The 16,167-nt window shown below is 35.9% G+C and overlaps 1 protein-coding gene across 45 annotated transcripts in view; it reads right to left on the bottom strand.

Moving 5' to 3' along the window:
• Positions 1–16,167, bottom strand: part of Nrxn1 (neurexin 1) — a 1,143,874-nt gene that overhangs the window by 1,017,934 nt on the left and 109,773 nt on the right. For 28 of the 45 annotated variants that reach the window (XM_087554504.1, XM_087554507.1, XM_087554527.1 and 25 more), the window contains one exon: positions 14,573–14,602. In XM_087554504.1, the coding sequence (XP_087410630.1) occupies positions 14,573–14,602 (30 nt within the window). 45 annotated transcript variants of the gene reach the window in all.

Raw genomic sequence — 16,167 nt, 5'->3', positions numbered from 1 at the left:
ATTCTTGTTCTCCTTTTAAAGAAGGAGTGAAACATTCACATTTTGATCATCTGTCTTGAGTTTCATGTGTTCTAGGCATCTAAGGTAATTCAAGCATTTGGGCTAATAGCCACTTATCAATGAGTGCATCCAAGGTGTCTTTCTAAAGCAGGCTTTGGTAATGGCACTGTACTGACACACATTTCCACAATGAGTGCATGTTAATTCCAAAATAAGTTTCAAATACCAGATCTTAAGCTTGGGTAAGCAGAAATGTGCCAATAGCTATAAGTGCATGATTCATACATTTGCTCAGGGCTCGAATGGTCACAGAGCTTGTGAGGATAAGGAGGGTTCAGGGTGCTTCCTCTAAAATTGGTTTAAAAACTGCCTATAGTTATGGATCAAAATGTTGCCATTTACATCTTTCTGCACTGCTTTCCAACCATTACAGTGCTGCAGGCATGCCATGCTCACACATATCCACATTCTGCAGTTGTAATTGTGTTGTCCTTTCCTCAAGGAACTCATTTTATCAGTGAATTTATCCCCCACTAACATCTCCTTGTGTTCAAATACTACTTCCAGAAACTTCCATAGTCTCAGTAAGAACTTATCTGTTGCTCTATGTGACTTTTCATTTTACATATTTATAAACAAGACTATCAACAGAAACTCATAAATTATATTACACTAATAGATACTGAAGTAAAAGACTGAGGGAATATATTTATTACATAGTTTTCCAAGTACAACTTCACTGGGTAGACAATCTATTGAAGATTTGACACAACGGGAATAGGTGGAGAATGCAGTCTTTCATTGAAGTATTATAAAATATTTCTGACTGATACACCTGGATATTGATGTATTAATCAACTTCCATATCATGTTTTTGTTTTTTTAATATCAAGTGACTGTATACTATATTTTTATGATGAAATTGGGATTCAAAACTGTTTATTTGAGCATCCTGGCAAAAATGACAAGTATCCCCACCCCCACATGATCTGTGCTGTGATATACATTCTGTTAAGTAATCCCCACTACAAATGATATCAGCACTAAACTACAGGCTACTGGTGGGAACAGGGGAATCGGTTGTAACTTTCAATCTTAGCTTCAGCTCTGCACTGTCAACTACAAGAGAATATAGCACCTAACACACCTCTGATGTATTCACCTTTCTCCAGTTCTGATGCTCAAGATCAATGAAAAGCTTCAGGTATCATCTTGACTAAATCATAGTCTTCTTGTTCTTTGCTTTCAGTTACATATTTCTGAAAGTTGCTGTCCTACCAGCATAATCTTTATTTTTAAAAGTCAGGTAAAAACTTGAACCAAACCAGAAATAAATATTCGGTGACTGGAGGTGCCAACCAAGGGGTGTAGATGAACTTAAAAACTAGAAAGGAAAAGATTACATTTCCCCAATTCCAAAATTTTTCAGTGAGATTGATCCATACTACACTTCTGACATTGATAAAGTTGTGGGAATTTGTTATCCTAATTACATTGGAAATGTGCTGGAGATTTGTTCCATTATAAATAAGTAAAAATTGGAATTTCTTAACCAGAGTAGTCAGTTGAAAATCAAAATGCTAATAAGTCAACTAAGGTGGAAATTTGTTCCCTGTAAATATTCTGCTATGAGCTTTAACTGTTCGGGAGAATGCTTGTGACAATGCATGTACCTATGTGCTCTATGACAGCAGCCTGCATTATTTATTATTTACTATCGATCCACAATATCTTGGGTAGAAAATGTGGTAAAGCAGTTGCTCTTTAACAACTGATGTTAGAGTTCAGTAGAAATCTTTTGTGCCTCCCGGAAAACTCATATTATAGACTCCTGCGCAGAGAATGAGGAGGCTACCTTTTCTGAAAATTTGACATGGGTCAACAAAAAAAGATATTAAGTACACACACCACTCAAACAGACACACAGACACACAGACACACAGACACAGACACACACACACACACACACACACACACACACACACACACACACACACACACACCTTGGACAGAAGCTTCGTTTCCAGATTCACAGTTGTACATTCTATAGAGCCCTGCTCAGAAAGCGAAGATCACTACTTTTGAACTAAAAGAATAACCTGGTCAAGGTAGCATGCTTGACTCAAAGGAAGGTAATGGGCCAGAAAGAGCTGGAAAAGTTTCAACTCTGGGGAGGATGGTATTAGAGATAGAAAATGTAAATTTTGGGAAAGAAAAATATGTCTTGACTGTGAGAATGGAAACATGTTTAAAGGAGTCTTTTTGTTTTCTTCAGTCTATATATACTTCTTTAACTCTATAAAAATGATGAAAATATAGCCCTTGAGAGAAATTCAGTAAACATTTTAGGATATATAACAATAACAACATGGGTAACTGGTGATAATCCACACAGGTATATTTTTATTCAAATTAACAACTTTTCAAGAATTACAATATTTAATTCAAGTTATTATTTTCAGAGGTATCAACTCTACCTTGCCTTTGGGCTTTCATGCTGAGTTTAGATGAACATTGCTGCAGAGGAAGAAAGTTTTGTTCCTGGCTTGTTTGACAGGGACTTGTACAGTTTGTCCAATATCACGAAGCTATTATTTGTCAATTAATCTTAATCCCTTTTCCACTCTCAAGAACTTTGGAAAATTTTCTGATTGTACTGAATTTCACAATTACCTTTGTCTAAAATATAAGATAACATACATTCTTGCTCCAAGCTCCTGTAAGCCTTATTTGCTGTCTTACGACTCCCACACATTTTTAACACTCTCCAAAATAAAGCCTGGAAGGGAGTTCAAGGACATGAGGGAATAACAATATTTTTATCCTATGTTCTTTTTTAATGAAGCAAAGCAGTTAAGCAAACCAAGTCAAAAGTAAACTGAGCATTTTCTTGTAAAGCAATTAGAACAAAAGTTCCATTTGATTGTGTTAAAATTATTGTTAGTAGAACCTTAATAATTTAATCAAGGGAATGTTTGTTGTTAAAGAAAAATATCTTACCTTTGTAATTTAGGCCCATGAAGGTTTAAGACCTTTCTTTGTTCATTATCATTCAAATGTCTGTGTCAGGAATATTGTAAGAGTTTGGTTTATGTTTGCCTTTTTTCACGTACGTAACAGGAACATAAAAGTCTGCACTGAGCTGGGGATATAGCTGGTTTAAGAATCTACTATAGAGGAAGCTCTGAGTCTGTTCTTTAAAAAGTCCTAAAACCAAGTGCGGTGCTGTATGCCTATAATCTCAGCACTTAGGAGCTGGAGTCAGGAGGATCAGAAATTCAGTCATCCTCAGTCACATAGAAAATACAAGCCTAGCCTACCTAAAACCCTATCTCAAAAATCTTTGGTCTACACACACACACACACACACACACACACACACACACACACACACACACACACAGGTGTATATGGGCATATATATGTCTTATGAAGACCAAAGACTTATATGTATATGGGGGGATATTATTATTTTTGACAGTTTCTTTCTTCTCAGTTTCTGAATACAGGTGAACTTACTGAGATTTAAAACTATGTATACTCAGGACTAGTAGAACATTTTTGTGCTTATCTTTCCTTTATATGGTATAAAATTTTCTTATGATTTTCCTTGAAAGAAACTTCATTTTATTTTAATCAACAGACATCTAATTCTCCACATGTTTTTAGGTGAACACTCACTGTACTCTAGAAAACATGAGTAACTGGTGGTAATCCAAACAAATTTTTACCTGTTTAACACTTTAATAATTTTTACAATAAAATGGGTAGTTTTACCTGAGATTACCAAATATGGAGAATGGGATTTCAAAAGGCCAAATAACTTGACTGAAGACACATAACTAACGATATAGTTTGGTGTCTGATTGTGGATATAATCCACTCCAATCTGCTTGTTTCAGGCTTTGCATCAACTACTTCTTGGGTTTTGGTTAAGAGGAGGTATACTGCATGATATTTATTGAGTTTTATTATCCTCCATGAATCACATCTATCCTCAATACAAAAAGTCTTGTCTTTAAAGGTTTCAATGTTTAATAGAAAATGAACATCAATGCTATCCTCCTAGATAATCTTACAATAGAAGTAATTTGTAGGCCCAGTGTTAGAGTCCTTTATTACTAGTTTGATCTTGCAGTTGCAGTGTCTCAGTGTGTGAGTACTTACTATTTACAAAGGCAATCCTTTACTAACTAAATGTAGACTCTTTTTATCACTTGATACTTCCTATGAGTCATGCCCCACCCATGACACTGACTTAATTAATGGCTTCCAACTTTGCAGGGACCTCACTAAGGCTAACCAAAGAACTGTACAATGTCACCTAATATGTTTCATTCATAATAAAGTGCCATACCAGATCACTAAGGACAGAAACACTCCTTAGGTTTATGTGGCACTCTCAGATATTTTATGATAGTTTTTTTCCACAGCAGGGCTGGGCTACTAAGATATTTACTGTTGCAGAGGATATAATTTCCACTCTCCCCTCAAATTACATGAAATATGCCACAATCCCTAGAAAGACCTTGCTAGATCCTGAAGTCCCTCTCTACCAACTATAGATACTCTTCCATATCTACTCTACCTGAAGAAATAAACAATTCCTTGAGCTCATATATCATTTTTTCCTGCCTAGAGAGGAGTTCAACCTTGCCATCTTCAGTAATCTTCAGCCTGTTTTTTCTTGTGCACATGTTTCCTTTAGCCAACAACCATTTGGCTAAATTGATAGCAGCTACCTTGTGATTTAAATCTTCTTATGAAGAAGATTGATGCTTTCTTTCATTTATTTTATTTTGTTTTAAGTACAGAATTCCAAACTGCCACGAACCTTTCAAATAAAACTCTCTCTTAAATACCATGAAAAGTTTATATTTAAAAATATGCCTCAGCTAACTTGGGACCTATGTGTGTTGAGGAGTCATGCTAAGAACTACTGTGTCAGAGCAAAGGGAATAGTGTCAAGTTTGGACTGATGTGTGAACAGCTGATCACATGTCATAACAGGGAAGAGAAATACTTGAGTGATTTGCTTAAGAGTGGTCCTCTGGGGTGGTTATTTGGTTAAAAAATGTCCTATTTCTAATAGTTGAGAAAAAGGACAATGGAGCTTAGCCTAAAAGGTCATTGATGTTCCTCCTATGCATAATGAGAAGACAAAAATAGAAAGAATAATACTCAGGTTCATCTGCTCAAGAGTGGATTTCTTTGATGATCACAGCCTGGTTCTCTATTCTTTTATATCGTACTGAATCTAACTTTTATTAATTACATGAAAGAAAATGTTTCTAGTCACAGAAAGTACAGTGGGTCAATATAAACTCAACTGCTGGGCAAGCAACTGGAAATGCAGTTGCCTTTGACTGTGGGTCAGGGATATATTCTTTCATTTCACAATCACTAGAAAGACAGTTACAAAAAGCCACGAAAATTATTTTAGGTCAGCTCAGCTTTTAAATCATTAGCTGTCATTAATGCTTGCCAATTTCTGGCAGAGTTTGCTACTAGGAATGTTTGAAAAGCCGCAGCTATCTAGCTTGTATTCTACATCTTTCCTGCCAAGAGGAGTCACAAGTGACCAATTGACAGATTTCCATCCCCTTGGCAGCATGCTAGGTCAACCTAAATTTGGTTGCTTCTTGAAGTGGATAATTTAATTTTCTCCAAATGTATACAGTATCTATAATGCCAACTATAGTTTATCAAGTGGGAAGCTGGGTCAACTGACCAAGTATCTTTGGCCAAAAATATAAGATGAAATATGGCTTTAACACCCTATATTAAAAATAAGCAGTTTTTATTTTCTTAATGATCTAATTCATGGCCTTGGTGGCAAAATTTCATATATTATATCTGGGTTGCTTAATTAAAGGATTGCAAAATGAAAAAGGAAAAAGCTCTTGATTCATGACTCTGGGAATATCCTAAATTTTAGTTAGCTAGAAGTAAATACAAAGGATTCGCAGATCTTCAGTCGTGTCAATTCTGAGTGTGCTGTCCTATACAGCACTGTAAAGAGAAATAAGTTAACCTTGCTTGGTATATATATAAAGGGCTTTTCTGTAAGTAGATATATGTTGACTCATTATCCTGGGCAGGAGTAACTGTTATCGGTGTGGTGATATTTCTTAATGTCAGGAAAGTATCCATTGTGGAAAGCAGTGCCAAAAGAGCCTGTGCAACAGTGCACCACCATTCGTGTTAATCCTTACTCCCCGTAGCCAGGACTCAGACTGCGGACGCCTCCTCCTGACCGCACTCCTCTCTTCTGCTGCTTCTCTCAGTCTTCTCTTTCCCTTCTTCTCCCATCTCCGTCCTCTTTCCCGAGCTCCCTTTCCTTCTCCTCAAAAAGGACAAAAATACGACATTTTTTTTAACGTGCAGTCTTGTTCATGTCTTTTTAATTTGGGGGTTTCTTAGCCTCATAGTCATCACTTCAGACTCCACCCCTGAAACCTCATAGCTGCTGATCTGGACACCTTCTCAGTCATCCCATGTTTCTAATCGCCAGGCCTTGTAGCATTGAGTGAGAAGCACAATCAGAAATACTTGAAGGCAAAGTAAGGGTTCAACTTCATTTTCAATCCTTCCCTCTGGTGAAAATCATCCAATGATATTTCTGAACTACCGAAAAAAAAAAAAAAAAACCCAAGCGTTTTAGAAAGCAAGCTTCCCGATGCCATTTCTCCTTCCTATATAGTCATCAGGATATACAAGGAGGAACTGCAGTCTTAAAGAAGTACTCGTTTTAAAATGGCTAGCATGAAATTTTAAAGTAAATTCTGACTATCACAGTTAGAAAGGCTTCCAAATTGCTACTAAAGTCCCAAACATCTCCTACGGGGAACAGGAGACAGGAAAACTGTCTGAATCCTGATAGTCCAATGAGAAGACTCTGCCTTTATTAGGTTTATTGTTGCTGCTTTGTTTTGTTTTTGTTCTGGAAGAAGGGAAGGAAAGACAAATATTGACAATTAGTCTCCTATGAGACACCAAAAGTGATATCCAAGTAAAATTTAAAGTAAGTCTTTACAAACTGCCTGTTCAACCTGCCAGCCAGTGAGAATTACAGAGGCATCGGCTTCTAACCCTCTTTTGCGTGTGTTCTCTGTCCTCTTAGCTGTTGGGGTGCTCAAATCCACTTTGTTACAACCTAAAATAATCTCAGGATGACAAATAATGATAAGGTATTTATATGATGGTAAGAAGATAAGCTTTGGTTCATTCATTTTCAAAAATCATTCAATTCAAATGGATGTAAAAACTTTTTGTCTTCTTGCCAATAAGTACATTTCTAAACCCATTTGCATCTTGTCATCACCTTCAGGTGTGGATTATTTTATGGACCCATATTATACACTTTAAAATTTCAGATACTTGAGGTTAGAATTCTGTGGACTGTTTGTCCTTTTCTTTAATCGGTGTTTTTGCTGATTTGTTTGCTATAAGAACTTACAGTGTACACCAGGATCTCCTGGAACATGTGGTAACTTCTTGCATCGCTTCCTGATACTGGGTTGCAGGCCTGATCAAAAGGTTAAACAGTTTATTTAAGCTCGTGACATAATGAATATAGAACCTGCATCCAGGTTTGGGGATTCTGAGTCTTACCCACCATGGTATGCTGCTTCTGGATTTCTCTACCCTAAATGGAAAACTTGAAAAAGAGATGTTATGGATCTTAGACAATGTTTTATAACAGTTTCCCTCTAAATTTATCTTGGAAAAAATCAGACAAAGACAAGTTTCATTGTTATTCATAAAGAATTGGAAGAATATCATTGAAGTGTCCAAAAGGCTCCTTTTGTACTGACTATTTCAGTTTGGGCTTCACAAAGTCTCCCATATCATAGGAAGCAGAATCTCCACTGACACTGAAATACAACTGCTGCTTTTTAACTTGATTTTTCATGCTTTCTGCCCACAGATTCCACAACATTTAAGATTCAGTTTACATGAACTAGAGGAATTATATAGTAAAATTATATATAATATTTAATGTGTATATATATTCTACTGAATCTATCTGCTGTACTATTTACAAAGTACCTCATCTATTCTAAAAGTTGACTCAAAATATTGAAATAAAGCAAACTGATTTTCAATTTGATACTAATAATTTTAATAGATCATAATATTAGAAAAGAGACTATTCATATAAACTACATTATATCAAAAATATAAATGTAGTTTACAGCATTTTTCAGGCAACCAGAAATCTATTCTAGCTATACATCTTCATCTGTAGACAAATACTACGGACAATTTCTTCTGTGTTCCATGAACAGAGGTTAATATTATATGAGTTAGTAAAATTCTTATTTAGTCAGTATTTAAATGAATGGTTATGAACTGCGTTTATAGACCTGGGGACTTTCTCTTTATCAACTCGACATCACAGAGAATAAAAAGTTGGGATTTACTATTTCTAAACACAATGAGATACGTTAAATCATAGAAATAGCAAAAAAAATGTTCTTATCGCGACCTGTATTAACTGCACACTGAGCTGATGGACAATAAAAGAAAAATGAAATGAGAGGCCACACTGAGTGGCCAGAGAGCTCCTCTGTTGCTCATATGGACCAAGTATATGTTTAAAATTCTGCTGTTTCCCAGTTCTGTGACTGTGAATCAGAGAGATTTGAAATTTTAATGGTAGAGGCCACAATGCCAGACAGCTGAAGACAAATTATGCCATAATTTACGTATATAAGAAAACCAAGATTTCAATATAGTAAGATTATGTCACAATGTTTATTCTTCTGAACCATAGAGATTACTTAAAATTAGGGATATAAAAGAGAAAATGTGATCTAAGGATCTATATAAAATAAATATGATTATTTCATAATTGAATTGGAAATCTCGAGCCAAAGTACAATAAATTATGAGTTCTAAAAGCAAATGCACATCAGGATACTAGGGAACAGAAGTCAAGTACTGCACAGTGTTCCTCTGTGGCCAAAGGAGAGTTGAGAGACAGTAACAAATACCATAGAGAGATCAGGTTTGAGTGCAGTGTCTTCCTCGAAGTTATTTGTTGTGATTTACACAGGAAGGATTCAGGGACATTTTTGGATTACAAGGGATGATCCCTCACGAATGAGGTTTTCGTCTAATACAAAATTCCAGAGATCCTACTGCACCTCTCAGTGTTTAAGAACCCGAGAAGAAGGGGTTCTAGCCTTACACAGTTCTCACAGAGCCACCGTTGGTTTACAGTGAACCCACCCTCACCACACAGGAAAATGCACTTACACTGCACTGAACCTTACAGACTCTCAAAGTGTAGCAAATGAATTTCTGTTCAGAAAACCTGAGGTGTTTTGCTACGTCATTATGACTGGACTAATACAGAATTAAGAGGGAAAAAAATCACAGAGAGATTTGCCTGTATATATTCATAAAATCAAATTTATTTTAAGAATGAACTTAATAGAATATTATGACATGATATCCCGATAGTTATAAAACACTCCAAGATTGCGTGCGCTTATCAACTGTTAAGGAATCCAGGTATTCATCTTAAAAATAAATGTTTTGTTTGTGTTTTGGGTTATTGCTGACTTAACACCTGATATCAGTAATATCACAGTGATACAATGGATTTCTAAATATGTGAACATATATTTTATAGTTCGACTTATAAAACTTTGGCCATCTGCAAACATCTAGGGTCATGAATAGTCTAATAATAAATGTTCATTTGATAGACTCAAAAGAACAATTACTTCATACACATGCTGTAGGATTTATTCTATATAAGACACCAAATATACCTAGAAGACTTCAATTTGGACTTTTTAAACACCTTAATTACTCCCAATTTTTGGCATATAGGAGTTAAGGAAATTAGAAAAATTTGGCAGATATCACAGAGACATCATGTGACATGATAGAGTTGGATTTCATGGAAGCCATATACCTGTTGTCTCATTAAGAGAATGTTTTAAAATAAAATTTTGTTATTTTCCTCTATGGCAGTAAATGACATAAAAAATTTGAAAGCCTATCAAGGGGCTCATCCTTGGGGAAAAAATGAATTTTCCCTTTCCCAATTACTATCGGTTGCCTGATTTCTTTTTTTTGAAATGAGAAAAGTATAAGAATTAAATATCATAATATCTTGACCCCATTTTTCTTCAGTTATTCCCTGCTAAAATTAAAGAAAATGATGTCAGACTGATCCATTGGTAGGTAGACAAATAACTTTAGGATGAAAAAATTAAAAGTTTACAGAAAAAGACAAACACAGTCTATAAAATCTCTTGCTAGTTTCTTACAGTTATCTAAAAAAGTCATCCCTTTATTAATCTTTCACTGAGTCGACTTTGATAGATTCTCCATCTAGTTCAAGGTGGCTTCTGTATATACAGACGTCATAAAAGTGGCAAACTTACACTAAGAAAAAATGACTAGAAATACAATAGTCAACAAGAAACATGAAGTGCCTGCCCTCATGGAGCTTCCACTCTACCAGGAAAAGGCGACATGAAAAAGGACAGAACACTTAAGTACAAAGTTACAACTACATGCTGTGAAGGGAAGCACAAACCTTTCTTACAAGCATGGACATGGACCTAGTATTAGTGATTAGAGTCTTCTCCTTAGCTACCCACCAGCAATCACAGCTGGATTTGCATGTGTTCTTTGTTCCTGTTATTCTTTATTTAAAGAGTCATTCATTCTTTCAGAAAACTAGTAGAACAAGATTCAAATAAATTAAAAAATAAACAATTGTTGGAATGACCTGAACATTTACACAATACACACACATGCACGTGCAATGTGTGCACTTGTGCACATGTGAACACACACACACATGCACACACACTCACGTGCGTTCCTATACAGAAATAAAAGGGGGGAAGGAAACTAAATTTCTCGAAAAGTTGTTAAATGAAGGTTCTAAGCAAAAAAAGAGAATAACAACATTTTTAGGAATGCTAAAAATAATGTCATTGATAATTTTTAAGTGGAAAATGTAAAATCAACAACAGAATACAATATCCTGAAGACTGGAGTCACATAAAGCCAGCATCAGTTAGCTTTGCATGAGATCTCAAAAAGAAAGCTATAATTCATTAAAATGGAGTTTATTCTTAATTATATTTAATTAAAAGTGGCATATATCCATTTAGAAATCATAAGACAAAGTTAAACTATTGACTCTAAAGTTTGAAACTGAATAACCAAATGATACCCATGTAGTACGGACCCTGAAGAGAAAGCATTGATTTCATTCACCTTGATGCTGCCATTACACAGCTCAAGCCCCTAACATGTGTCTGTTTGTCTGAGACATTTTTGTCATATCCAGATGGTGAAATGTTTTTCAGATTCCAAACCCTGAATGAGTTGGAAGAGGCCAGGATCTGTGAGTAAGGGAGTCCAGTGCTACCATCTGGAGGAAGAATTAGAAGGAGGAAGAGCTTATCCAAACAACTCTTCTCTCTTCTCACTCTTTGCTATTTTCTTCAACTAAAATGCATTCAACTTTAACTGGGCACTTAGGATTTGGTAAACAATAAAAATCCACACAAAGAAATCAAAATGATAATGATGACTGACTTTTTTCAATTCAATTTTGCTTCTGGATACTGGCACAAAAATATACTAATTTGTACAGGATCATTTTAAAGGCTTTTAGCTCACTACACCAGGGAAAAGTGGAGTGGAGAACACTTCAGAATTACATTGCAATGTAAAGATTTGAGAAACATGAGTTTATAATGTAAACCAGCTATTTTTTCATAGTCCAGATTTAGGATCTTTTAAATGCACAACTCTTGATTTAGCTAATGTCAAAAGCTACAGAGGGAAGTTAGTAGACACTATGTTTGAGACTTCTTGCTGAGTGACACAAAGCAGAGATACACTGACCTGGACTCATGCTATCCTTACCCTTGAATTGGTACACATTATGGTGCTCTCTAAGTTATGTTCTGTACGCTAACTTTTTCATGTGGTATGTTGACAGGCTGTACCACAAAGTCACAGAAGTATTTTCTGATCTAGAATATATATTTGATAAACTGATTCACAGTGAGATTAACAAAGCATGTTTTCATCTTTATGTCTAAATAGTAATGACTACTACTCTGATATTCAAAATACTCCCCTATTTAACATCAAATACATACATCAAATATCTTTTTAAAATAAATGAAATAGAAAAAGCAAATATTTTCCTCTGTGGCTTTGTATTGGGAAACAAAATTTGATAAAAAGTGATGAACTAAAAAACTATCCGTTACACATACCAAAAGAAACATTTGAGATTGACATGGCAAAACTGAAGTGACATTCACAATTAATTATGCCCAATAGATTCCAGTTGAATACAAAGATGAACTATTTCATATGTTTAGTTATATAATTACCAAAGTATTTTGAGTTATTATTAAAAGAATTACTTAGTATATGGATGAATGTATATACTTAAAATCTATATTCATACATTCATACAAATATATGCATACACAGATACAAACACTTTGTACTACAGGAGAGCAAAGCACAATTCCCTACATGTGATCTGAAATCCTATGTCCATACACAGAATAATATAGAGAACATTTGGGACACACTCACTGGCCTTGTCTGTCAGTGGGAGGTTGGCCTCAGGCAAAGGGTTTAGGAAATACCCTAGTGACTCACAAGATCCTTGAGAGAGCTGGTAGAGCTGCCATTGGCACAGTTCAAGCAAAATGCTGTTGTGTCATGGAAACGGTCGAACAAGCAAACCAGGGAAAGGAATGCTACCGACTTGAAGAATCCAAAAATTCAATTCTAAAGACTATTTTACAAATTTGAACTTAACCTTATTTCTTACTTAATGTCTGGCTCCTGTTCAGATACTTTTTGCAGCAAGTTTCCTGCTAAATGATACAAATTCAAAAGGGTAGAGTTGTGAGCTCTCGTCCTAATCACTATGCCTTTAGCACATAACAAAGATTTATAGAATTTTAGGAAATGGCACATTCCTGTTTTTAAAAATAATGATTTGAAGACCAAGGAAATAGGAACTATTACACAATTTAAAACAAATCAAGGCAATTATAAACATTTGCCAGGGATGCCAGTCACTTGCTTCCTTTTAATGACAATACTAAACAAAATGTAGATGGATCTAAATGACAAATTGAACGGGCTTCTTCTGATTTTTATTCCACATGGTCAAAGAGTACTCATGCCTGACTTACCAAGTAACACCAGAATATGTAGCTGCTATTAACATTCCTAAAGTTAGTATGCATAAAGGAAGAGCACACTTGCTTTATCTGTCTGTCTCTTTCAGAATGTTGCCTTTTGGAACCACGATAGTGTCAATGTGCTTCAACGGCATCTAGCAGCAAACAAAGAAAGAACCAGAGCAGCACAACCCTGGAGCTGTGCGGTGATGAAGCCTGCATCAGGCAGAATGATTAGGGTGGGTGTGCTCAGTCAGAGTTGAATGTTTGAGAAAGATATATTTATGATTGCTACATTCTTCATTTAACTACCATTAAATGATATTGCAGGAACTGACACCACAACCTACAGCTAATATCTAAAAACACTAATTAAGAAAGCAACTGACATGAAAAAAATCACTCTAAAAAGTGAAACATGAAGATGGGAAGGAAAAGCAGAAATATTTTGATGGATTCTTTCTTACCTTGAGTTCATAAATATTCATTAATACACATACCTACCACCTAGTATCCATTACCAATGTCAAAGGTCTATATACATTTGCATCATTTAGACACACTGTAATCCACACAGATGATACTAAGAAACAAAATAATGTAGTACCTTTACTTTTACCTATGCATTTGATGAAATGGGTCCATGAAGAAAGGATTTCCAGACAAAGAGAATAAAGAGGAGAAAAACAACAAGAAGAATTATGAATATATGTAAACACACTGCTCTCTAAAAATTAAACAATTCAAGAAAGTATAACAATGTTTTGAAGACAAATGGAAAGGCAGTCCAAACATTCTGAGAATTCTGCCTGTTTTACAGGCAGGTGCATGCAAGGTATTGGAAGCCCATGCTCATGTAGAAGATTACATTTAAGAAGGATCCCAATGGCCACAGGTAGGAAAGAATCAATTGCACGGAATGCTGCAATCAGCACTCTGGAAAGCAGAGGCAAAGCTGTCTGCACGTTCCCAAACTGCCATGCATGGATGACAAATGAACTCTTGCTGTAGCAGGTTAGACTGGGTGTTCTCAGACTTAGTTCCTGACTGCTCTCCGCTTTCTTTGACTGCACGCACTCTTCCTTTGCATTTTTAGAAGTAAAGTGAAGATTTCAGTCACAGTTCCTCTGTCTGATTATATTTGCAGATGTTACAGTGCAAGGAATGGAGGGAAACAAGTGTCACAGGAGCAAACTGACATCCAACCAACAAAAAGCAGAGAAACCCACGAAAAAATGTGAACAAAAGCCATGGAATTCATTTGCAGCCACATCACTTCCAAGCAACCGCCCATACTTTGCAGTGATGGTTTGAAAGCAGCTACACAGCAAGAAAACACTGAGAGCAGAGTGGAGAAGGAGCAGAGCCCATACCTTGGTCGCCCATCATCAGGTGCGCCAGACCTTGAAGGGAAACAAGAGCAAAGTCAGCAATAAACAAGGGAGCATGGGAAGGGGTTGTCACGGTGACAAGAATCTCCAGTGACAGACATCGTGCTTCCTATGAGACATGTCTGTATCACAGAGGCAAACCAAAAATGTTCTTTCAACCCTTGCTTGGAATGTTTTGGGCCAAAGGGTTGTAAAACTGCAATTTATACACAAGCACATGCTATGCTGTGTATTCTAAATATCAGAATAATCAGAAGATAAGATCATGATTTAAAATCCAACTGGTCCCTTAAACAGTGCAGATGCCCTTTGTGTCCTTTGATAAGATTATTTAGAACACTGTCCCCATAGGGCTTGCCATTGTTCAGTGATGGAATTATATTTTATAGACACCTAAGGAATCTCTTTAACATGGGCTGGGTCTGATCTTTTTCCTCTCATAAAAAATGAGCAGCTTAATAATTAAATGGGGATGGGGGCTTAGTCACATTGAAATGACCATGCAGAAATGTCCCCTCATCTGACACATGTAGTAAGTGATTAAACTTATTCAAATGAAAAAGCAAGATATACAGTTGAAAAGCTTGTGTTTAAGACACAATGTTTTAAAGAAACAACTGGTCATATTAACGTTGATTCAATGATATTTCCATATGAATCAAGATGATTTATCATTTTAGTTAAATGTTGATGGGTGTTCATGTTCCTTTGTGTAGCTAAGTTATACAAGGTGGACATATTGTCACCAAAATTTTTCTGTGAAATCATTAATTTTTCTAAAGAAAACTACAAATAGTCTTCCTGTTTTGATTGGTATTCAAACATATTCTTAGTGTGTAGCCTAGGCTACCCTCAAGCACAGTCCTCCTGTGTCAGCCTTTCAAGCATGCCACCACGCCCAGCTCTGGAGGTTTTCTTAGTACAGTCTTTTGTCACCTAAAACAATACGTTGTACTGAAGAGCATGAATCTTTGTTGCTTACTCCAAATTCAGACATAATTGGGTATATTTCAAGGATTTGGTTTTCAATTGCTAGTCCTTCTTCTGTTCTGTTAGAATCTCTGAGCATAGGAACATCACGAACAGTTGCCAAGTAAATTAAATGCCTTGTCCGGACACATGGCTGTTCACACATTACCTGCAACTGTTAAGCCGCGTTTATAGAACATGAGATAGCAAGGAGTGGCTGCACCCAGAAGTAAAGGGAGGCATATGTCTGAGAGATTGAGGACAGCCTGAGCTACAGGCTGAGCTACACAGCAAGACCACTCTTTAAAATGCGCAAGGAATAATGAAGCACTTTGCCTTGTCTATTACTCTGCAGCAACTAAGACTTTCTGTGTGTTTATCTTTTCAAGATTTGGCTGGCAGCTTTGTGGCTATTTAATTCTTCATTCTTTAACAATAAAATGTTGAAAATGTTTGTAGGAATCAATGGTAAAATATACATAACTTTCTCAAAATTCCATGACTGAGATTATCTAAGAAAACCTCAGTGACTGATCATAGTTTTAACCCATACTTAATGTAACAAATCCACTTACCCATTATATTACGGTAGGGCTGTGAGCTTTCTT

Source organism: Rattus norvegicus, chromosome 6 (assembly GCF_021556685.1).
Source record: "Rattus norvegicus strain SHRSP/BbbUtx chromosome 6, alternate assembly SHRSP_T2T, whole genome shotgun sequence".
Lineage (NCBI taxonomy): Eukaryota > Metazoa > Chordata > Mammalia > Rodentia > Muridae > Rattus > Rattus norvegicus.
Note: the sequence above shows the minus strand (reverse complement) of the source record. Positions and strands in the feature narration are given on the sequence as shown.